Source organism: Podarcis tiliguerta (genome assembly GCF_965153285.1).
Source record: "Podarcis tiliguerta genome assembly, chromosome: 13".
Taxonomy (NCBI): Eukaryota; Metazoa; Chordata; class Lepidosauria; order Squamata; family Lacertidae; genus Podarcis; species Podarcis tiliguerta.
Genome location: NC_139546.1, coordinates 8757105 through 8779384, shown reverse-complemented (window position 1 = coordinate 8779384; position 22280 = coordinate 8757105). Strand labels below are relative to the sequence as shown.

At 44.6% G+C, this 22280-nt stretch overlaps 1 protein-coding gene across 4 annotated transcripts in view; it reads right to left on the bottom strand.

The window, feature by feature from the left end:
* Positions 1-1087: 1087 nt before the first annotated feature.
* CDKL2 (cyclin dependent kinase like 2) overlaps positions 1088-22280 on the bottom strand; it is a 30031-nt gene continuing 8838 nt past the window's right edge. For 3 of the 4 annotated variants that reach the window (XM_083407767.1, XM_083407768.1, XM_083407769.1), the window contains exons 5-14: positions 22011-22189; positions 21234-21346; positions 20257-20396; positions 18181-18269; positions 17186-17309; positions 12780-13072; positions 10065-10158; positions 8868-8985; positions 7332-7438; positions 1088-4912 (exon numbers count right to left, since the gene is read on the bottom strand). In XM_083407767.1, coding sequence (XP_083263893.1) covers positions 4853-4912; positions 7332-7438; positions 8868-8985; positions 10065-10158; positions 12780-13072; positions 17186-17309; positions 18181-18269; positions 20257-20396; positions 21234-21346; positions 22011-22189 — 1317 coding nt within the window. In that variant the 3' untranslated portion in view covers positions 1088-4852. The remainder of the gene's footprint in view (positions 4913-7331; positions 7439-8867; positions 8986-10064; positions 10159-12779; positions 13073-17185; positions 17310-18180; positions 18270-20256; positions 20397-21233; positions 21347-22010; positions 22190-22280) is intronic. The other variant, XM_083407770.1, reaches the window with a different exon arrangement.

Genomic DNA, 22280 nt, shown 5'->3' with positions numbered 1-22280 from the left:
TAGTGGATTAGCGGATTAGCGCTATTAGCGGCTATTAGCGGTTTAAGGGATTAGCGGATTAGCTGCTAAAAGGCTATTAGCAGTTTAGTGCCTTAGAAAAAGGGGGTGGGGAGCGGAAAAAAATTGCAAGAATCGCAAGACATTTTCGTCTTGCGAAGCAAGCCCATAGAGAAATTTGTCCTGCAAAGCGCATTGAAAAACGGAAAACCCTTTCGTCTAGCGGGTTTTCTGTCTTGCGAGGCATTCGTCTTGCGGGGCACCACTGTATTTGTTCTTAAAGGCAACTTGGCTTCTCGCAGCGAGGGAACCGCCAGAAGGCCCTCGGCTCTGGACCTCAGGGCAGAACGATGGAGGTGGAGATGCTCCTTCAGGTATACTGGACCAAGGCCATTTAGGGCTTTAAAGGTCAGCACCAACACTTTGAATTGTGCTGGGAAATGTACCGGGAGCCATTGTAGGTCTTTTTTTCTGGGCGAACGCATGGGTGCGCACACCCCTAAACATTTTGTGAATCTAAGTTTGGCCTCACTGAGGGGGGGTATTTCAATGCGAGTAGGAAAATGAGAGTACCCCTAAACTTTTTTTTCCAGAAAAAAAGCACTGCTTATGAGTGCAAGTTGTTGATTAAAGAGTTGGTCACAAGTTGAACAGGTCAAGTGTGGTGACTTGCAACTCATTCTTTTGGTAAAGCAATTCCACTCAACCAGCATAATATCAACCACACTGGTACTCTGGGTACCATTCTTGCAATATGCTTAATAAACAAACCTTGACATAGGTAAAGGTAAAGGTACCCCTGCCCGTACGGGCCAGTCTTGACAGACTCTAGGGTTGTGCGCCCATCTCACTCAAAGAGGCCGGTGGCCAGCGCTGTCCGCAGACACTTCCGGGTCACGTGGCCAGCGTGACAAAGCCGCATCTGGCGAGCCAGCGCAGCACACGGAACGCCGTTTACCTTCCCGCTGGTAAGCGGTCCCTATTTATCTACTTGCACCCGGGGGTGCTTTCGAACTGCTAGGTTGGCAGGCGCTGGGACCGAAGGACGGGAGCGCACCCCGCCGCGGGGATTCGAACCGCCGACCATGCGATCGTCAAATTTCCCTGTCACGTCTGAAGGAATGCACGTTATAGCAAAACAATAGTTCCTGGTGGGAAAAGCCTATAGACACTGACACACAGATCAAAGTTACTTTATAAAACCAAATGCTACCGCAGATTCGTCGATCGTTTAAAATTTGCAATAAAAAGTGAGTTTGTCAACGGAGACTATTACTCCAAGAAGACAAAATTAAGTAGCAGAAATGTAGAACAAGGGACAAATTGGGTGGTGATGTGAGCTTTCCGGTCAGCTAACCCAAGACATATTTGTTTCAATTCTACCAAGAGCGGCCAGTCAGGAGGCTGGGCGGTATCTGAAGCAATTATGTTAAGAAAACTGGGTTTATGACTTGGCTGCACCACGACAGTCCTTGTTTATTATTTAAAAATGTCATTTCCATCCTATCTTTTCAGTAAAACAGTTGGGAACATACCGTTAACAATGTAATACTGAGAACAAATGAGGTACAATTTTGTTTTCCCAAATTTCTGTACCGTAAAAAATGTATTGGTTTTATACCAGTTTAACTGTCACGGCTTCCTCCAAAGAACCTGGGAACTACAGCTTGTGTACAGCATTGAGAATTCACTCTAAAGAATTCCAGTTCCCAATTTATCTGGTGGTGAGAAGGAATCACTATCAAACCAGTTTAAATCTGTGTTGTAGATATAAAATGCTACATATATTGTTATTATTGTCCCACCAATGTATACAGTGCTTTATAGCATCACATATCTATACACTTAAAACGTCAACCGCGCCCACAGCTTGCAAACGTGCTAAGAAGGGTGAGCTACAAAAAAAGCGCTTGCAGATACAGATTATTTACAGACAAGAGTTTTCCAACTTCTTGGATGAGGTTTCTCAGATAAGCTCTTTAGAAAGGCCTATTGTCAATTCACATTATCCGGGAGCAGGGCGGGTGTACATTCACCAGAACTCATGGAGATTGTGCACATAATCCAGCCATAAAGTGGGAGCTCTGCACATTTCCTGGTCGGTAACACATAATCTCCAACAGGCCTTGGGAAATGTGCATATAATCAACTGAATTTTTATATGTTCTTCAGCCATCGTACATAATCTCTAACAGGCTTTGGGGAAAGTGAATATCTCAAATGCATTTTTGTGCATTCACTGGGTTATAAACACATTCTCCAGTCAGTATGCAGATTGTCCAAGAAGCATAAAGGCTCAAACCTGCCATACCTCAAGAATCGCCTCTCCCCATATGAACCTACTCAGACCCTGAGATCATCCTCTGAGGCCCTTCTTTGTGTGCCTCCTCTACGAGAGGTCTGGGGGTGCCAACATAAGAGCAGGGCCTTTCCTGCAGTGGCTCCCGGCTTGTGGAGTACTCTTCCCCAGGGTCGCTGAGCTGGTGTCTTCGTCACATATATTTAGGCGTTAGGCAAAAACATTCCTCTTCTCCCAGGCCTTAGCCAGTCTATGGCCTTTTAAATTATGGAGGGGGGTATTTTTTTCCTTGCTACTGTTATCTATTTTTGTGTTTTTATATTGTAAACCGCCCTATGATCCTCAGATGAAGCGTGGTATAGGAATTCAATAAAATTAATAATAATAATAAATAACAGCATGTGTTTCCTCCCTCCATCTCTTGTTCAGAAATGTGTAATCTGCACCCTGAAGTGTAAATTTGGTGTGCAATCTGGCCCCCTGTCTAATCTTACACTCTTACAATCGTACCCTCCAACTGAGCAATAAGAAGGGGTGGGGCTCCAGCTAAATATTAACACCCCCCCCGAAGTCCAGCCCTCTTTTCAGCACAGCTTCTAAACCTTCCCTCCCTCTTTCACAATTCTGATGGAAATCCCCCCCCCCCCCAATGCCGCTATTAAGAAAAGGCCTGTTGGAAGATTATGCATACTGACCAGGAAATGTGCACAATTCCCTCTATATGGCTGGATTATGTGCACACGAATGGCATTTATTTCAATTTACACAAAAATATCCATGAGAAAAATCAGGACCAGGATAAAACAGTCATCATGCTTGAGCTACAAGCCTAGGATGAGTGAAGGGGAAAATGAGGAACAAGGGCGACTCCATAGGTTTTTATTTATCTAACAAAATGTATATACCGCTTGATTATAATGAAACGTCTAAGCGGTCCACAAGAAGTGTGGAATTGAATTGTTGAATTGAATCTATGCAATATTACCAGGAAACATAGATGTACGTATACAGTGTTAGGATTCATTCCCCATGTTGCAGTCATGGGATTATTTTTATCACATGACCGTGTATGTTTTCATTCCACATTGTGGGAAGTGACGGAGACAGGATGTTTTTATGATTGTGTTTCTGTGATGTAGGACATTTGTCCTTTGTTCTTTCTCTTTGCTGTCTGATGCTGAAGAGGAAGGGGCGGAGTTACGATGCTCCAAGTGTGTATATGTAAATAAACGTAGTTTAGCCAAAATGCTGCGCTACTGAATCTGAACGCTGACTGCCTATATTCTGCTGATCCTGAAGTGTGCTGATGCCTCTGAGGCATAGCTGTCAACTTCCCTTTTCTTGCGAGGAATCCTATTCGGAATAAAGGAATTTCCCTTTAAAAAAGGGAAACGTTGACAGCTATGCTCTGAGGTATCAGTCGCTGGGATGTTTGGGCTGGAGAAAGCTTTTTAATCTCCCGGACCAACGACCAGGAGGGAGAGAACATGCCAGTCGGGCATGTGTCTCTGCCAGACTCTTACTCGTGTGTAGGACCTCCTGACATACATAACTGCTACAGAAGATTTCAGGTACTCTTACAATCTGAGCAGCAATCAGTATACACATCTTATTATGGTCAGTGGGAACCCGAGGAAAACTGCTTGGAAGTACCTAATCTGTTTTGTAGCCACCACATGCACAAGTCAGCATTGACAACAGTTAAAATGCTTTCTTTCCTTTAGAGATTGCAAAAACTATATTATCTAACATTGCAGCATCATGCAAGCTGTTTCTGACAAAGCTACTCCTGTACCACTGGCCTCATGGACGAATATATCTATACTGCAGGTATGAAATATTCATTTCTCATAAGATGAAAGAGGGATTTGCAAAGGCCGTTTTTAATATTGCTGAGTTCTTAGGGCTTTGATCTGCACATTATACAGAAAGGGAGTTTGCTGTCGACGCAGTGGGAATCTAGAATGGAAAGCTCCGCCGAGCAAGAAACGCACGTTTGCAAAGCACAAAAGCAGACTCCCCGTGAGGGAGTTTGAGGCAGGAAACCAGCACATCATGCTTAGCAGTTTACAAACACACATTTCCACGTCTCACTTGACAATATTTGCATGTGGCGAAAGACTCTTTCCTGGAGAAAGTGTAACGAGTGCCAGGGAGCCGTTCAAGTACTGAAGTGCTTCACATTTGTATTAGGATTCTGAAAAAAATAGCTACGTTACTCCCAGACCTCTTCCGTGAAAAGATGCCGGGCAGTACTTAAAACTCATAAAAGCCTGACTCTGACATGACTGGTATCATTTCCCCCAGATGCACTGAAATAATTCATTCCAGATGACATTTTATATACATTATAGTCTTATAGCACCTTGGCAACTGTAAAGAAACCGGGAATGTTTGTTTCCTTTTGCTGCCATTACCTAGAATGTGGTGAAAAAACACGCTCCCTGTTCCCATGTATATCCTCCTCAAAGGGATTCTGTACTTCCCAAAAGGCAACAGGGGTGTAGAAGCACGGCAGACACTTTCAGGATCGAGACCCTTCCGTCTCACTTGACGTTAATGCTCTACTCTGGGGAAAGTGGCGTCTGAAGCGTCTTGCAGAGATATTCCAGATACCTGCAAATTGAGTAAATTTTAATTGGGTTTCCGTCAAACCACATCTGTCTGTGGCAACTGATATTCAGAGGTATTTTCATAAACCACTTGGAGGCCCTCTTAAAATATTATGGACGTGCCATACAAGAAGGCTAACAGCCATTGATGGACCTATTCTCTAGGTCATGAGTAGGCAAACTAAGGCCCGGGGGCCGGATCCGGCCCAATTGCCTTCTCAATCCGGCCCCTGGACGGTCCAGGAATCAGCATGTTTTTACATGAGAAGAATGTGTGCTTTTATTTAAAATGCACCTCTGGGTTATTTGTGGGACATAGGAATTCATTCATCCCCCCCCCAAAAAAAATATAGTCCGGCCCCCCACAAGGTCTGAGGTACAGTGGACTGGCCCCCTGCTGAAAAAGGTTGCTGACCCCTGCTCTAGATGGATGAGAGACAGGGAAATGTTGGTCTCCCAGGGGGAGGGGAAAGGAAAGACCCCAGGTGAGAACTGGGATCAGCTACTATCCTCTGTGGGCAGCAAGAGCTAATAATTACTTTTGAGAGAGGCCTCAAATTTCTACTTATTTAACATGTATTTTGGGTAGCAGCTATTCTACTGTATTATGGAAATGTTAAAATAAAAATCTCATTCTGAAAACAAAAAGACAGACCTGTGAATTTAAATTTCTTTTACATAGCCACCTTAAAAATAATAACAATGATAATTTATTATTTATACCCCGCTGTGGCGTTTGCCCCCTAGGATGTGTCAATGAAAGGGTTAAAATGGGTGTGATGTGATTGGTCAGTGAGAATGCAAGGGGGGAGTAAAAGATAGAGTGGGAGGTTTTGAAAAGTCAGTTGAGGTTTGGGAGTTGGGAGTTGAGGCTTGGGTGTTGGAGATGGAAGAGGGAGGCTTAGGTGTGGGTTGGCAGAGTTGTATTGTGAGTGGGTGAGAGTTGTTAGGTTGAGGCAGATAGTTAGTTGGAATACAGTGGTGCCTCGCAAGACGAAATTAATTCGTTCTGCGAGTTTTTTCGTCTTGTGAATTTTTCGTCTTGCGAAGAACGGATATGCATTGACAGTTTCCCATAGGAATGCATTGACGGTTTTAAGAAAAAGGCGCAAGACGTTTTCGTCTTGCGAAGCAAGACCATAGGGAAATTCGTCTTGCGAAGCAACTCAGAAAACGAAAAACTCTTTCGTCTTGCGAGTTTTTCGTCTTGCGAGGCATTCGTCTTGCGAGGTACCACTGTAATCAGTTTGAAGTTGTAGGAACTAAGATTTAAGAAACTGACAAGAGAAAAATAAACCGAAACCATACGTTTATTCCTGCACTTAAAAATAAACTTGATTATTTGTTTATGTTTACAACTGTCTGGACTCTGTGTGTCCCCGTGAGAAGCGGGTTGGTGGCAGCAAAGAAAGCAACCGCAGTTGTGGCACAGGGTCAATAGACCGTGAAACGTCCGGGGGCCCTGTGTGATCTCCACACCCGCCCATCTGGCTGGGCTTCCCCAGCCACTCTGGGCAGCTCCCAACAAAAGATTAAAAATGCAATAAATCACCAGTCATTAAAAACTTTCCTAAACAGGGCTGCCTTCAGGTGTCTTCTAAAAGTCAGATTCGAGACCCCGTGTTTGGCAAAAGGATTCCTGTGTTGCAGGGGGTTGGTTGATGACCCTTCCAACTTAGTGATTAGCTTAGGAAGTTTTAAAAGTATATTTCCGTGCACAATTCAAAGTGTTGGTGCTGACCTTTAAAGCCCTAAACGGCCTCGGCCCAGTATACCTGAAGGATATACTCCACCCCAATCCTTCAGCCCGGACACTGAGATCCAGCTCCGAAGGCCTTTTGGCAGTTCCCTCATTGTGAGAAGTGAGGTTACAGAAACCAGACAGAGGGCCTTCTCGGTAGTGGCACCCGCCCTGTGGAACGCCCTCCCTTCAGATGTGAAGGAAACAAGCAGCTATCTTATCTTTAAAAGACATCTGAAGGCAGCCCTGTTTAGGGAAGCTTTTAATATTTAATGCTGTGTTGTTTTTTAACACTCGATTGGGAGCCCCCCCAGAGTGGCTGGGGAAAGTCAGCCAGATGGGCGGGGTATAAATAATAAATTATTATTATAATTATAGGCTCTGTTGCTTTCTGAAAGGCAGGGCAAGGAGAATGAACATTGGCATATCAAAACACTACAAATTGCCATCTCTATTCCCAAGAGTCTCCAAGCAGGGGTTTCTCAGAAGCCAACAGGAGTCACATGGCACAAGGGCCAACTGGGTTCAGCCTGGACCTCTGTGGATTGGGCACTTCTCTAAGGCACAGCCTGCATCCTACGAGCCCCGTGGACTGCGGAGATAGGCATCTTACAGAGATGACTTACTAGCTCGCTAGCTGGAGACTTACCCTCTCCTTCCCAAACTCTGAGAGATTTAGTACCTGGTGCAGGGCAAGGCTTGGGTTCTGAACATCTATTGTGGCGAGAGACGGCATGCGAGACTCGGAAACCATTTTGTTTTCTTTCTTCAGAAATCTGGAATTCCGAGCTATGGACGAAGACAACACAATTTGTTTTCACATCATCTTATCGTTATTCTTTTCTTGCGAAAGTAGTTTCTTCTTCCTGTGGCTCTTAGCGCAACACGTTTTTCTTTTGATTTGGCTTACGCAAACATTGAAAGCTATTTTGATATTTATGTGTGTTTATCTGAACATGGTTCACGTCTGCTTAGCTGGTCGTCCCCCCAACTCTGCACCCATTTCCACATCCTTTTTTTGTAGAAGTTTGACCACAAAAAGCAGGGATGGGAAAACCTGGACTAAAGATCACTCTTGCCAGGTAAGCACCGTGATTCCTCACAACTCCTGCGCAAGCCGATGGGTGGATCATTATGGGCTGAGCCTTTGTACACATGCATCAATTAGCGCATTTTTGGAATTAACTTATCTGTGCAAGTTGGAAGCACATCAGTAATTCCAAGAACTATCCCAGGAATGTAAAACATCAAAGCTGAATCTAAGAACATGTTTCTCTCAACTGCTTATTCACAACTTTTGTGTGTCTGACTAAGGGCATGGCCTTGTTTTCCTCCTCCAAAAACTAGGTGCGTCTTGTGGTCTGGTGCGTCTTATAGAGCGAAAAATACGGTACATAGTTTTACTTTTCTATGGACAGTCTAATTTCATAAAGTTCATTCGAGGTTCATGTTTTTCCCATTTCTTAAAAAAAATTTACAGTGGTACCTTGGTTTTCGAAACAGCTTAGTTCACAAACAACTTGGAACCCGAATGCTGCAAAACCGGAAGTAGGTGCTCCGGTTTTCGAACTATTTTTCGGAAGCCGAACGTGCTCCATTTTGAGTCCCCCTGTGTTTCCTGTTGCGCTGGTAATTTGTGTCCCTCCCCCATTGTAATTCAAACCTTCTGTTTCTGGTTGCGGTGTTCTGACGCGATATTTGGAGCTGATATTTGGTGCTTTTGTTTTTGCTATTTATTTTGCGTTTTTTTTGTTTTGAGGCTTTTTCAGTTAATTTGTTTTTGTGACTGTGTGGATCCCAGTTCAGTTACTGATGGATTGTGTGACCGCAGAAATGGATAAAAGCCCCTCATCCAGACAATGACTATGATCAGCGCAGGAAAGAAAAAAATTAATTTTAGTTTTTATCATCTACAATACCGTTTTATTTATTTTATAGTACAGTACATTGATTATTGCTTTCATTTATGAATCAATGGTCTTGTTAGATAGTAAAATTCATATTAAATTGCTGTTTTAGGGGTTGTTTTTAAAAGTCTCGAACGGATCAATCCGTTTTGCATTACTTTCTATGGGAAAGCGCACCTTGGTTTTGGAATGCTTTGGTTTTGGAACGGACTTCCGCAACGGATTAAGTTTGAGAACCAAGGTATCACTGTATCATTATTATTTAGCTGCTAGATCCCATAATTGGTTGAATATCCATCATGAACTCTTACCGTCTACACCTTTGAGTTCAGGGAGATAGCCGTAGTTAAGCTCTGGCAAACGTACATCTGTTTTGGAAAACTCCCATCTTTTCTTGTTTGTCTGAAGCACGTTGTTTTCATTCGAGACCTGTTACCAAGCCGTTAATTGGAGAAAACATGAAGAAAAAGTTGCTTTTAAAAAACAACAACCCTAATCCGTGGTCTACATTTAGTACTTTTTCAAAGGCCACTTTCCATAAAATACAGAGATTATACAAAATACCAACATCCACTATCTCTGGGCTCCCTCATCTGACTGGCCAAGGCAGGAATGGTTAAAAGCAGAATTTCATCCAGATATGCTAAGCTCCAGACAAGAAGCGGGATCTGGACTAAGAAAGATACTATTCAAAAGCATAGCTGTCAACTTACAGATTTGAAAATAAGGGACCGGCGGCCTCGAAAATAAGGGATCAGCAGCCAAAATAAGGGATTTTTCAGAGCACAGATATGTTCAGCTTCTGAGCCCCTCCGAGCCAAAGGCAGAAAGCCCAGCCAGCAGCCAAACGAACACTGAGGTCCAGCTCCGAGGGCCTTCTGGCGGTTCCCTCACCATAAGAAGCCAAGTTACAGGGAACCAGGCAGAGGGCCTTCTTGGTAGTGGCACCCGCCCTGTGGAACGCCCTCCCACCAGATGTCAAAGAGAAGAACAACTACCAGACTTTTAGAAGACATCGGAAGGCAGCCCTGTTTAGGGAAGCTTTCAATGTTTGATGCATTACTGTATTTTAATATTTTGTTGAAAGCAGACCAGAGTGGCTGGGGAAGCCCGGCCAGATGTGCGGGGTATGTATGTATGTATGTATGAATGAATGAATGAATAAATAAATAAATAAATAAATAAATAAAATTATTATTATTATTATTATTATTATTATTATTATTATTATTATTATCTCTGACTGATCATGGACTTAGGGGAATCAGTCCCTTGGTGAGCTGGGCAGCAAAAGCCAACCACCCCTATTGTTTTTATATCATGCACTTCAAACAGAACATGATGCTTGCATTAGGATGTTAGCCAAGAATTGCAACATAGCCAACTCTCAGACAAAGAGAAAGGAACTGAATTCAAACCTAGGACAGGCATTAAGAACAAGGCGTCCCGTGACAGGAGTCTCTGAAGCATGCTTGCTCTCACTGGAATTTTTTTTTTAAAGAGCTTACCGATGCGGTCAGGTTGATGCTATAGTGTCCTACTGGTGATTTTTTCCCTTGCTTTATGAAAGGGTTGAGGTATCTTTTAGACTTCTCGTCAATCCTGGAAATGCAACACACAAAAATCCAGAGATGGCGTGAAATTATTTTAAAAGCCCATTTCCAAACATTGCATCATAGCTAATAGACAGAACTATTTCCGGGCGTGGCTGGGAAGCACGCATCGTGCAGAAATGTTGCTGAAATTAAATACAGTGGTATCTCGGGTTAAGTACTTAATTCGTTCTGGAAGTCCGTTCTTAACCTGAAGCACCACTTTAGCTAATGGGGCCTCCTGCTGCTGCCGCTCCGCCGGAGCACAGTTTCTGTTCTCATCCTGAAGCAAAGTTCTTAACCCGAGGTACTATTTCCGGGTTAGCGGAGTCTGTAACCTGAAGCGTATGTAACTTGAAGCATATGTAACCCGAGGTACCACTGTACTAGGCAGCAAGCCCAGGGAAGAGTAATGAAGATAGGGGCTACAGATAGGATCTCTGGTTCAAAGAGTTGCAGGGCACCTAAAAGACTGGAAGATTTATCGTGGCATAAGTTGTTGTGGGCCACCTTCCTAAAAATCACACAGGTTCCTCAGCCCTTCACGTCAAAGAGTGGAGCAGGTTGGCTAGGACTGAGGAAGGCCTGTTTGTCTGCAAAAGCCTTTAGAGGGGCAAAACGGAAAAAGAATGAGCTCTACTCTGAATCCAGCAATTACCAATCAAATCAAAAGTCGTATCTTGAGAATACCATCCTGTTTCCCCCAGTGGCCAGCCGGGTGCCTCCGGGAAGCACATGAGCAGGAAGTTATAAGCTCAGAAGACAGACTTGGGCTTAATTAGGCCACTTAATTAGCAAATGGAAGTTGTGTCAACATGCTACTCTAGCACAGTTAATGGGAAGAACTCACACATAAAAAATCCATGATAGAGAACATGGGATACTTTTAAGTACAGCGGTGCCTCGCAAGATGAAATTAATTCGTTCCGCGAGTCTCTTCGTCTAGCGGTTTTTTCGTCTTGCGAAGCAACCCTATTAGCGGATTAGTGGATTAGCGCTATTAGCGGTTTAGCGGCTATTAGCGGCTATTAAAGGCTATTAAAGGCTTAGTGGCTTAGCTGCTAAAAGGCTATTAGCGGTTTAGCAGCTTAGAAAAAGGGGGTGGGGAGCGAAAAAAAATCTCAAGACTCGCAAGACATTTTCGTCTTGCAAAGCAAGCCCAAAGGGAAATTCGTCCTGCGAAGCGCATCGAAAAACGGAAAACCCTTTCGTCTAGCGGGTTTTCCGTCTTGCGAGGCATTCGTCTTGCGGGGCACCACTGTACCTATTCAGTATATGTCCTATGGAAAACAGACCTAACTTTGTCATAAAAAGGTAGACCAAGGACTCAGAAATCCTGGAACCCAGAAAAGCCAACCAAAAGCCATGAATCACCCAGTGGTTTTAGGACCAGAAAACTTAAGCCCTTGACCACCATTCCCTTTCTGCAATGCAAGGATAATATATTAAGAGACACTGAAAGGAGGTTGACTATTTTATCAGAGCACTGTAGAAAGTGCTAAGCATTAAGGACTGTTTCATACAACAATATCCTCGGCACCAACCATGGAGGTTGGTGCAGCCAATCACAGCTCCCTAACGAGCTACTATGCTTGTTAAAATATTTAATGGTTAAAGGTAAAGGGACCCCTGACTATTAGGTCCAGTCGTGGCCGACTCTGGGGTTGCGGCGCTCATCTCGCTTTATTGGCCGAGGGAGCTGGTGTACAGCTTCTGGGTCATGTGGCCAGCATGACTAAGCCGCTTCTGACGAACCAGAACAACACACGGAAACACCGTTTACCTTCCCGCCGGAGCGGTACCTATTTATCTACTTGCACTTTGACGTGCTTTCGAACTGCTAGGTGGGCAGGAGCTGGGACCGAACAACAGGAGCTCACCCTGTCGCGGGGATTCGAACTGCCAACCTTCTGATCGGCAAGCCCTACGCTCTGTGGTTTAGACCACTGAATAAACGCTTGTAAATATGCTTACATATGCCTCTGTCTGCTACTTCCGTTGCAAAGAGTTCTTACCTCTGCTGGCTTGCGTGCTCAGTCCCTAATGGTCTCTGAGGCTTGAGTCACAGTTTTGATGCTGTTCTGAGAACCAGAGTTCTCCCAGCTGCTGGCCAGTGGGCTGGAGCCAGCTGGGGACCTGCCAAATGCCCCCGCCTCCCCAGACGCATCCCAATACTACCATTCTTGTTAAAATATTTACCGTATTTTTTGCTCTATAAGACTCACTTTTTTCCTCCTAAAAAGTAAGGGGAAATGTGTGTGCGTCTTATGGAGCGAATGCAGGCTGCGCAGCTATCCCAGAAGCCAGAACAGCAAGAGGGATTGCTGCTTTCACTGCGCAGTGATCCCTCTTGGTGTTCTGGCTTCTGAGATTCAGAATATTTTTTTTCTTGTTTTCCTCCTACAAAAACCAGGTGCGTCTTGTGGTCTGGTGCGTCTTATAGAGCGAAAAATACGGTACATGGTTAAACAAGTATAATTATTCTTGTATTATTATAAATGTAATGTGTGAAGTGGGTCTTAGCTTGAATTAGGCAAGATGCAAAGGCATCTACATGCTCAATATACAGCGCCAGAACTATGCTAGAATGAAGCAGGGAGCCCTGAAAGGTACTTTGTTATTTTACTTTACCTGTAATTATGCATTCCCAGCTTTGACCCCAAGCCAGGGTTTCCACCGATGCTGGAGGATATGGTGGAATAATTCTGTGTAATGGGAGGGATCACGGTGCCGGGATTTTTCACATAATCCAGGCTGCTACTGGAATCTTTCAAAGTTGTCGAGGCAATCGCCTTGACTTGCCCAGCTCCACTCTCATACAGGAAACTCGCATTTGAAGCTCTGTCCGATTTCTCGGTGTCAACCTTCGACAACTTCATTCTGAACAGCTTGGAGTCTTTTAGCTTGGATTCTACGCCCAAGTCCTGTTTCAAACACAAGCATCGTAGTGTTAAAAAAATGAGTGTCAGGTGGCTTGGGGGAAAGCCCTGGAGAAGAGGGGATGGGTGACTTTGGGGAGAAGGGGAATTTCAGTCTCTGTAACTGATTCATGGGTCCAGAACGACTGGGAATAAGCTGCTCAGGCCCGACAGCTAAGTCTGCGGATATCGTGTTGTTATAAGAATTCTAAGGTCCCAAACATAAATTAAACATTCATAAATGTACAAGGCAAAGACATACATAATTAGAAATTATTTATTGTAACCGTTGAGTGGATTTCTGTTTAACTTTTATATGTTGATATTCAACAATTATTAGAATAGTACAGTGGTGCCCTGCAAGACGAATGCCTCGTAAGACGGAAAACCCGCTAGACGAAAGGGTTTTCCGTTTTCAGAGGTGCTTCGCAGGACGAATTTGCTATGGGCTTGCTTCGCAAGACGAAAATGTCTTGCGATTCCTGGGGGGGGGGGTTTCGCTCCCCACCCCCTTTTTCTAAGGCACTAAGCTGCTAATAGCCTTTTAGCAGCTAATCCGCTAATCCCTTAAGTCTTTAATAGCCTTTAATAGCCGCTAATAGCGCTAATCCGCTAATAGGGTTGCTTCGCAAGACGAAAAAACTGCTAGACGAAGAGACTCGCGGAACGGATTAATTTCGTCTTGCGAGGCACCACTGTATAAAATAATAATGTTACTTTTTATGTACCGTATTTTTTGCTCTACAAGACTCACTTTTTCTCTCCTAAAAAGGGGAAATGTGTGTGCGTCTTATGGAGCTAATGCAGGCTGCGCAGCTATCCCAGAAGCCAGAACAGCACGAGGGATTGCTGCTTTCACTGCGCAGCGATCCCTCTTGCTGTTCTGGCTTCTGGGATTCAGAATATTTTTTTTCTTGTTTTCCTCCTCCAAAAACTAGGTGCGTCTTGTGGTCTGTTGCGTCTTATAGAGCGAAAAATACGGTAGGTTGCTTATTTTAAAGTTCTGTTTCATTATCACATTTTTGAATTGCATTAGATTGTTATAAGATGCACATTTTTTGTTTCTTCAGCTTGTAAACCGCTTTGAGTATTGTTAAGATAGAAAGACGATGATGAAAATGATGAAGTATATAAACCATGTGTCTGAAATAGCACAGGAGAGCAGTCCTGAAGCCATTTTGATTCTCCCAAATTGACCTCAAATATTTCTCTGCAAGGAGAAAGAAAATGGGAAAACCTCCCCGTTGTCTTTTGCTTGCAAATCCTGTCTTTAGGGCATATTTTTGTATGAATAGGGCGAGCCTGTGCCCTGCATTCAGGAACTAAAGCAAGCATAGGCAAGCTTGGCCCTCCAGATGGGACTACAATTCCCATCATCCCTGAGCCCTGGTCCTGTTAGCTAGGGATGATGGGAGTTGTAGTCCCAAAACATCCGGAGGGCTGAGTTTGCCACCACCAAAGAATGGCCAGGCTGCCCAGGTAATGCAACCAGCGACCATTAACAGGTATCCTGGCAGACAGGATTTCTGCTGTAGACCCACCTCCTTCTGTGATGCATGTATGATGTTTTAGGGGGGTGGTCTTGGGCTACAGGGTGGGCAATTTCAAAAGAAACTCCAGCGGGTACAGAATGCCGCAGCGAGACTCCTTATGGGGTCGTCGCTGCGAGATCACATTCATCTGGTATTATACCACCTGCACTGGCTCCCGGTGGAGTACAGGATCAGGTTTAAGGTGCTGGTTTTAACCTTCAAAGCCCTATACGGCCTAGGACCCTGGTACCTACGGGACCACCTCTCCTGGTATGCCCCACAGAGGAACCTACTGTCTGCAAATAAAAACATCCTGAAGGTCCCAGGCCACAGAGAGGTTAGGCTGGCCTCAACTAGAGCCAGGGCTTTCTCGGCCGTGGCTCCAACCTGGTGGAACGCTCTGTCACAAGAGACTAGGACCCTGCGGGACCTGACATCTTTCCGCAGAGCCTGCAAGACAGAGCTGTTCCACCAGGCCTTTGGTCAGGGCACAGCCTGACCCCCTCCTCTGGCAATCTGCACAGAATCTTGCTTAATGGTTGCCATCAATTTGATTTTAATTAATTTTTATAATGAAAGGTTTTTAGAATGTTGGATTATTGTGATTGTTGTTAGCCGCCCTGAGCTCAGCTTTGGCTGGGGAGGGCGGGGTATAAATAAAATTTATTATTATTATTATTATTATTATTATTATTATTATTATTATTATTAAAAGTCTATATAAGGGCTTGCACACCATTGTTTTGGGTTCCTCCTCCCTCCTTCGTGTGATGAGTGGGGACCCCGTTGCAACCGTTTAATAGAGATCAGGCTTACTAGATGCTTTGCTTCTCAATATTCTCTGGTTGCCTCTGTTATTTTCTCCTGCCAATAGGGAACCCGCTTAAGGACTCTATACGGGCTCTTGGATACCCCATAAGGGGAAAGAGCACGTTTCCCCCCCTTATAACAGTGTTTTTGCTAACAAAGATTTAATTCCAACTTTGAACAGTGTGATTTACTGCCTGCTGGCATCTATCTTGCATGGCATGGGGAAGAATGGCAGATGAAGCTGATGGACTATATGGAAATGGCAAAAATGACTGGCAGAATCCGAGACCAGGGAGAAGAGGAAGAAGATTGGAAAAAATTCAAAGTATATTTACAGAAATATTGCAAAATTAACGAACGTTAGAAGAATGCTGGAATGAAGTTATATGGTTTTAGCAGGAATGTTATAAAGAATTAAGCAAAAACTGATTGCTAATGGGCCAAAGGGGAAAATTTAAGGTTAGATTGTGTTAAGATAAATCATAGAACAAAAAATGGAGAAAGATGGAAAGGATTTGCTGAAATCGCTAATTGAACTAGAATACAAAAAAGGGAGGTGTGAGGAGGTCGATGAAACAAGTAAATGAAAGGTAAAGATATGGAAATATTGGATGTGTTTTTAAATGGTTTTGTTTTTCTTGTTGTTTTGCTGTATTTTTTTTTATTTTCGATGTATTGTAAGGTATTGTTTTGTTCTGTTAAACTTTTTATTGTTTCTTTCTTCTTTTTTCTGTAACTATTAAACCTCTAAGCCACTCCCGATCTAGGGGGGGGGGTGTTGCGGGCTCACGACCCCATCCCCACTCTCGCGGGGTGGGCGCTAGCCCCGCGGGAATCTGAGATTCCCATTCTACATCAATATTCATTTATGCTGGGGGCGGGCTTAATTGAGGGCACTTAAGGTCAGGGCAGCCCCAGGCTCGCCCCTTTTCCCTATCGCTTCAGCGGCAGCAGCGGTTTCCCTCCCACCCCCCCCCTTTTTAGGTGTTCTTTTGGACCTTGCTATGGGCTTCGGCTGGTCGCCACAAGGGGCCTGGTAGGAGTTTTTCAATTTGGCTAATTGGCTCATTTTTGAAGCCACTTGGTTTTTTCGCCTACCTCGTAGCAAATCGTCACAACTCCTTGGTTTTGGCGGTTAGGCATTGGCTGGGGTATTGTTATGCAAATGAGGTTGGGGGGGGAGGTCCGCCATCACCTCCCCCAATGCTTGAAGGGTACTTCGTTAAAGGACTCCGGGGGGCGTCGCCTCGTCCGAACCTACGGAGGCTAGGGCCTAAAGCGCGCCCCCGAGCGGTAACCCCTGGGGGAGCGCCCAGGGATGTGCATCTCGGGGGGCTCCCCCTGTTGGTGCTTAACCCTTCCCGGTTAGACTGGATAGTCTGTTAGGGCCAATGCCTAAGGCCAATACCGCTCTTACCTGTAATCAATAAAGTTGTGGCCATTATTCGCCCATTAACCTAAATTCTGGTGTCTGTGTCTTTATTCTATTCGTGGGAGGGGGAGGGTATAGCCACGCAAATAAATATTATATATATATATATATATATATATATATATATATATATATATATATTGCATGGCATGAATTTGCTAGTGGCATCACCAACAATTCTTCTTCCTAATCAGGAACTATCCTCCTTCCTTCTCCTTCTCCTCCATTCTCAGCAACCTTTAACTTCAGAACTTCATCAGCAGAGACAAGACCAGGGGAGATGGTCTGACTCAAAACATGGCATTACAGATAGGAATACGGAAGAATAAACCAAGTTCCACATACCTGGATTACAAGCGTTTTCTTTTCATCCCCGGAATCGTCTTTGTCTTTTCTGCTTATTTTCGATTTCTTGGGCAAAGGATGGTCTCTTTCTTTCTGGATCTTTGCTTTAAGTTCCTGGGTGAACCTTTGTTTTTTGTGTTTGAAGAAGAAGAGGAGCACATGTACAAAAATGAAACCTTTTTTAAATGAATCGCTCTGTGTCAGGGAAGAGTTAGAAGTTTTCAGTTTATCAGAGGGAGAAAGCATTCCCCAAGGGGCAGTGGCGTAGCGTGGGTTGTCAGCACCCGGGGCAAGGCAAGTAATTTGCGCCCCCTAACCCGGCGCAAGGCAAGTACCGTATTTTTCGCACCATAGGACGCACCGGACAATAGGATGCACTTTGTTTTAGAGGGAGGAGAACAAGAAAAAAAAATTCTCCCCCTCTCTGCCCAGCACCCCTTCAGCGAAGCAGCAGGAGGCGCTGTGCAGAGAGAGAATTTTCCCCCTCTTGTTTTCCCGCTCTAAAACAATGTGCCGTTTAAGGTGCGTTCAGGCGGCTACCTTGGAAGCCTGGAGAGCGAGAGGGGTTGGTGTGCACTGACCCCTCTCGCTCTCCAGGCTTCAGGTTCCTTTTGACCTGCTCTTTGGGGATGGCGGGGGGAAGCCCACCACCAGCCCCAAAGAGCAGGTCAGGGAGCAGCGGAAAGGCGCAGCGGAGAGGCTCCTGCCATAGCCGCGCGTCACCTCTCCAGCCGGGAGAGGGTCGCGGGGCTATGGCGTCTTCGCTCCATAGGACGCACACACATTTCCCCTTCATTTTTGAAGGGGAAAAATTGCGTCCTATAGAGCGAAAAATACGGTAAATTTAAAGCCCACTTGAAACACATTCTTCCCCTCAAGGAATTATGGGCACTGACAGAGTTATAGGAAACCCTTAGCTGACAGCAATGCCCAAAAATTCTCAGTACTGTTTCCTTTTAAGGCCCAGCTCCGCTAAACAAGGAAAAGCCACACACCTTTCAGTGAAGGAATCTTTGTTGAACAGATCACACTGCAGCAGCTCAGTACAGGATGGTCTTTTGTCCGGATCAGTCTGCAGACATTGCTAACATAAGATCAAAATTTTTCTTGTAAATACAGTGGAGGGGGGAAAAGGAAAACCCCAAAGGTTGAATTTCATTGATATTTGCCGGGATCCAAAGAACAACGCAAGTACAGTGGTGCCTCGCAAGACGAAAAGAATCCGTTCCGCGAGTCTCTTCGTCTTGGGGTTTTTTTCGTCTTGCGAAGCAAGCCCATTAGCGGATTAGCGCTATTAGCACTATTAGCAGTTTAGCGGCTATTAGCGGCTATTAAAGGCTTAAGGGATTAGCAGATTAGCTGCTAAAAGGCTATTAGCGGCTATTAAAGGCTTAAGGGATTACCGGATTAGCTGCTAAAAGGCTATTAGCGGCTAGTAAAGGCTTAAGGGATTAGCGGATTAGCTGCTAAAAGGCTATTAGCGGTTTAGTGGATCAGCTGATAAGCGGCTTAGATCAGCTGTTAAGCAGCTTAGCGATCAGCTGTTAAGCGGCTTAGCGAACAGCTGTTAAGCGGCTTAGGGGCTTGGGAAAAAGGGAGGGAGGGGAAAAAAACCCCAGGAATCGCAAGGTATTTTCGTCTTGCGAAGCAAGCCCATACCAAATTCGTCCTGCGAAGCACCTCCAAAACGGAAAACCCTTTCGTCTAGCGGGTTTTCCGTCTTGCGAGGCATTCGTCTTGCGGGGCACCACTGTAGTTCTGCACCCGCAAGGCAAACCATAGCTACTCTCTCCATACCACATAACAATCAACATTTGAAATTGTAGGACACTGCAAGGGGAAAATCAACTAAGCATCTTCAAGCACGCTTAAAATAGCTTTCTGGGTCCTGTCTATTAAGTCATGGAAGGAAGGAAGGAACGAAGGAGAGAGAAATGATTTACCATTGACTTTTAGAGAAAGAAAATGCAGCTTTCTCTAGGCTAGGGTCTCACTGTCGGTCACAAACTCTATGGCTGAGACGTAACTACACATACGACATTATGTGCCCACTGGTGAAACTGGTTAGGCCGACAAGCACATGAGATTACGGGGCCTTCTTGATGGTGGCCCTGCAGTTCTGGACCTTTCGGGCCTTAAAACCACAACTTTTTGCTACTGCCTCTCCTTAAAGGAACTGTGGCTGTCTAATTCCGCAGCTGTCACGCCCCGGTTTGTCTCCATTCACTCAGTGCTCCATGCGTTGCCTGAAGTTCTGTTGCTTTATTTCTGTCTCTCCACTGCTTTGTGAGGACTTGACCCTGATAAGCAGCTAATAAATAACAGGAATATATAGTGTGTTACATGTGCATCGCAGTTTATAATGTGCGTATGCGTGACAGAAGTTTGAGAGCAGCAAACAGAGAAGTACAGCTCTGCTGACCAGGCAAGGACAGGTTAGGCTTCAGGTATTTATACGAGGGGATGCGGGTGGCACTGTGGGTTAAACCACAGAGCCAAGACTTGCCGATCAGAAGGCTGGCGGTTCGAATCCCGCGACGGGGTGAGCTCCTGTTGCTCGGTCCCTGCTCCTGCCAACCTAGCAGTTCGAAAGCATGTCAAAGTGCAAGTAGATAAATAGGTACTGCTCCGGCGGGAAGGTAAACAGTGTTTCCGTGCGCTGCTCTGGTTCGCCAGAAGCGGCTTAGTCATGCTGGCCACATGACCCGGAAGCTGTACGCCGGCTCCCTCAGCCAATAAAGCGAGATGAGCTGCAACCACAGAGTCGGCTACGACTGGACCTAATGGTCAGGGGTCCCTTTACCTTTATTTATACGAGGCCTGGCTAATTTAGGGGCTTTATACTTCCTGCCAATCTCAGGGGCTGATACTGGGCAGTTGTATTCCTTTCTGTGTCTGAAAAGGACTCTAGCCCCTGAACAAAAGCAAATCTGGGTAGGCTGACTCCCATTTTAAGTTCCCACTGATTGCAATCTTCCTAACTCATTATCAAGGGCTAGCTCCTGAAAGCAAACAGAAGCCTTTTCCAACAGGAACAAAATGGAAAGCTACGGAATCGGCAAGGCACGTACCTTAGCAAATTCTATGACGGCAGCAGAGAGTTTGGGATATCGTTTTTCAAGAGGTTCGAGTTCCTTGACTTCAGGCAACCGCACTCCAGCAAAAAGAGGGTTTTTGTAGAACAACTCTTGGTGCCTTGGGATTAAGTTACCTGCAATTAATCATCATTTATAAGACTGTTCAGTTTTCAGAATGCAAAACTGCAGACAGCTTAAGCCAAATTATTTGATCCCAGAGTTTTCTGCTACTTCCCTGCACTTGGCTTTGAACCTGATGTTTTAATCCACTGTTTCCAATTACCTTGCTTTAGGATAGCTGTGTAGTTTATCTTTTATTTGCTTTCTTTAATTCTATAAACCGACTCTGTGTGTCCTGGAGACAAATAGGTTGCTGCTGATAATAGATTACTCCTAATCATGAATTATTATTACTAATCATAATCCAGTTGTGCTACATGGATGAGACCTATTGCTCTCTGCCATCCTTAATGGCGTGCAAAATCTCTTGCTGTCAACTCATAGAAGGGCCATTTGGATTTACAACCCAGGACCCTGAAGGATTTAGGAACTAATCAACATAATCTCATCCAACAACGCTAAGTATTTCAGGCTCTCTTTCTTTCTTTCTTTCTTAAAATAATATTTATTACTTTTCCAGCAATTCAAACACTACACAAAAAAAAAAGAAAAAAACACACAGCAGAAAACAAGATTAAAAAAGAATACAATACAATACAAAGACACCACACAACACTAACACATTAACCCAACATAACCAAACAAAAACAATTTAAAACACCTCAAACAATGTCAATATCCTTTCTTTCATTCACTTATTTCAACGACCTCCTCACACCTCCCTTTTTGTATTCCACTTCTGTTAATTGTTTCAGCGTATTTCAGGCTCCCTTTCTTGTGCTTTCGCTATCAGCTTGAAGGTTCCAAAGCTCTGCTGGCTGCACAGAAGAAAACAAGGGATGCTTTCTCACCCAAACATTTCATAATATGGTACAACTGGTCAATATCCGAGTCTCCAGGGAAAAGCGCCTCTCCAGTAAGCATTTCTGTTACCAGGCAGCCAATGGCCCACACATCAACAGCCCTGGGGAGGGAAAACAGGCGCCATATTTAGAGGCAGCTCCGCCAAAAAATACATCTTACAACAATGACAGGCAGCTGATTGTGACTGGCTACACCTGAGGCAGCTTATATTCATTATGGCCTCAACCCAGTATACCTGAAGGAGCATCTCCACCCCCATCGTTCAGTCTGGACACTGAGGTCCAGCTCCGAGGGACTTCTGGCAGTTCCCTCACTGCGAGAAGTGAGGTTACAGGGAACCAGGCAGTGGGCCTTCTCGGTGGTGGCACCCACCCTGTGGAATGCCCTCCCATCAGATGTCAAGGAAATAAACAACTGACTTTTAGAAGACATCTGAAGGCAGCCCTGTTTAAGGAAGTTTTTAATGTTTGAGGTTTTTAATAACCTGTTTGAAGCCATCCAGAGTGGCTGGGGAGGCCCGGCCAGATGGGAGGGGATAATAAGTATAATAATAATAATAATAATAATAATAATAATAATAATAATAATAATTATTACAAGGATGGTGCCAAAACCAACTTCCCCCCAGTGAACAAACTTTGCTTTGGCTGCAATTTATCACCCCCTGAGCTTGAACAGCAACATTTCTGTTGTCGTTAATAATAATAATGATCTATTCCTGAAAATATAGGGGAAACCCAATACCGTATTCTACGATTCCTTACTTGCCATATTTGATATCTCCAACAAGCAGCTCAGGAGCCCGATACCATCGCGTTGCCACGTAATCTGTGTAAGCTTCGCCAGGGGCTGCCAGGGTTCGAGCAAATCCAAAATCGCAGAGTTTGATAATTCCAGAATAGGAGACCAATATATTCTCAGGTTTGATATCTCGGTGTATGATCTTAAAAAAAAAGAAGAAGCATGCGTGTGTTTAGATTAGCCCAGGTTCTTTGAACTTAAGCACCAAGGTGGCTGGCTAGTCCACATGTAAA